This window comes from Tasmannia lanceolata, unplaced genomic scaffold (genome assembly GCF_043159265.1).
Source record: "Tasmannia lanceolata isolate RefF3 unplaced genomic scaffold, GAP_Taslan_0.1 ptg000013l, whole genome shotgun sequence".
NCBI lineage: Eukaryota > Viridiplantae > Streptophyta > Magnoliopsida > Canellales > Winteraceae > Tasmannia > Tasmannia lanceolata.
The window spans coordinates 9,010,970-9,013,306 of NW_027518690.1; the positions used below are offsets into that span (position 1 = coordinate 9,010,970).

General features: G+C 41.8%; 1 protein-coding gene across 1 annotated transcript; it reads right to left on the reverse strand.

Moving 5' to 3' along the window:
• Window positions 1-492: 492 nt before the first annotated feature.
• LOC143889719 (ferritin-like catalase Nec2) lies at window positions 493-2,337 on the reverse strand. Its single transcript, XM_077394025.1, has 3 exons — window positions 1,967-2,337; window positions 1,613-1,838; window positions 493-1,066 (listed from the first exon to the last, which is right to left on the reverse strand). The coding sequence occupies exons 1-3, from the start codon at window positions 2,293-2,295 to the stop codon at window positions 689-691; spliced, it is 933 nt and encodes a 310-aa protein (XP_077250140.1). The 5' UTR covers window positions 2,296-2,337; the 3' UTR covers window positions 493-688.

Here is a 2,337-nt window from a genome sequence, read left to right on the forward strand (position 1 = left end):
GTCAATGCTAATAATCAATTTTTAGCGCCTCACATGGGAAAATGCATGTGCAATCGAGACTCCGACCTTATAGAGGAACTATAAACTAAGCTTAATTCTTGGTAGATCAAGGGTCTAAGATTTTGGATCGAGTGGCAGGATCCTCTATCTCCTTTCATCATGTGAGGAGGTCGGCTGTGAGGCCGATTGGTTATCTAAGGAGGGAGCTTGTAGAGCATCATTGGAAGTCTGTGCTTTCCTACCTCCTTGAGGGGTCTTGGTTTGGAATTTTGGTTATTTTTCTTTTTCGGTTTTTCTTGTATTTGTTTTGCTTGTGGCTGGGTGACGATCAGATCAATAAATCCGATCACGTACACTGGCCAAATGTTGGTGCCAGCATATTTTGATAATGGGAAGAACTGGCCTTGTTATACCTTTTTTAGTCAGTTGTGAAAGGTCTCTGAGAGAGAGAGAGAGAGAGAGAGAGAGAGAATATTATTGGCAATCCCACTCTAAACGAGCAAATGTTCACATTTATGGCCCCATAATATATCAAACTTCTCCTAAAACAAACTACTCCAACTTGCATTACTCTCTAAAGTTCCCAAAGAAACTCACATTTATTGTCTTAGGCTTAATCACTAGAGACACCAAATGCAAGATTATGACAATACTAATAGTCACGTAACACACTACCACCTTCTAAACTCTAATCACTATGCAAATAACCTCTCGCAATCTTGCCATTAGCTCCATCGGGGAAGAAACCACCAGGCGAATGTGCGGTGCTCTTCCCGTATAGGATCCTCAAAATTTCTCTCGGCGTTCTCTCGTAAGCCACAGCATATCTATCCCCCGCGAGCACGCAGCCTGGATGCTTCTCCTCCGGGCCCATCACTGGTGGAACAATGATGCCTTTGTCTTTGACTCCGGTCCCGCCGAGCCTATTCCTCATATCCGAAATTCGCTTTGTGAATTCTGAGACTGTGATGTCATAAGGTTGAACCTTCATCATGCCTCGCTCGTAGAGCAATGTCCTTATCACAGCGTCCTGCGCGGATTGCATTCCAAGAAGCCCTGCAACAAGCTGCATATAGGAAAGTGTGAGTTTAGTGCCTTAAACTCGGAATTTGTAATTATGATCAAGAAGTTACTAATTGACTTGGAGAAATCGGCCGAGTTTAGGCTGTGGAAGGACCCAGATGGTCCGATAAAGATCAATCCAATGAATTACATAAATGCCTTCACATGTTTTGTATGGTTTGGTATAAATTGAGAAGGTTATCATGATTTTGTATAAATATAAGGTTATTTTAGTAGATATATTTAATAAATGTGTAAATATTCACACATTCTGTAATTTTTGTTACATTGGTAAAATGCATCTTTACTTTGTTGGTGGATAGTAGTCTGAAAAGCCATCCAAATCCACATTGACTTGGATTCAAACACTAAGGGTAGGATCCGAGGAACATTATTCGACTAGATTCCGAACAATATCATGACCTGGTCATGGGTGGATCTGAGCTAAATCCAGACCCTAGTTGGGTCGAATCATAACAAAAAAAAAAAATCATTCCTTGTTATTACTCTCTCTCTCTCTCTCTCTCTCTCTCTCTCTCATGATTCTTACCCTCCTAGAAAGAGCTCCCTTGAGGCCAGGATTTATGCCCACATATCCAGTTAATCCAACATAGGGAAGGAGGTATGAAGCAAGAAGGAAGTTGATATTGTTGGCATAAGGGTCGAAAGCCGGTCGCAATGGGTGACCAAATGCTTCATCCATCATCGCCGCAAAGCACCTCGGGCTCAAATCCATCAGTGGCCTTGGGAATCCTTGAACATTGCTCTTGATCGCCCTACACATTTTTTTTTTTTAAAATGCAAAACCATGACGAAAAAACACAAGAAACATGAAAAAGTTGAGGTCACAATTGTTTAAAAAAAAAACTCAGATAGTAATTCAGTCTCAAATGAAGAAAGCAACCTTAGATGACCGATATCCTGATGTGCGAATTGGGTTATGATATCTCTCGTGAGAGGATCGAGATTCGCTCTTCTAGCACCGCGGGGTGGTGGTCCTCCCATGGATAAATTGGGTGCAACTTTGTCCAAACCATGACCTACAGAGGCTCTGAGGAAGAACTCAGCTTGAAGATACTCAAAATTTAGAGGGAATTCAAGAAGGTCTATGTCACATTCAGGGACTGAGATGGGAGAGTCTTCTTGAGGGAGCTGAATGATAGAAGAGTGAGTGTTGGAGGAGAGAAGGACAAGAGAGATAAGGAGGCTCAAGGTGAAAATAGACATAGCCATGGCTCTTTGCTCTCTTTACTTTGTGGGATTATCTCAAATGGA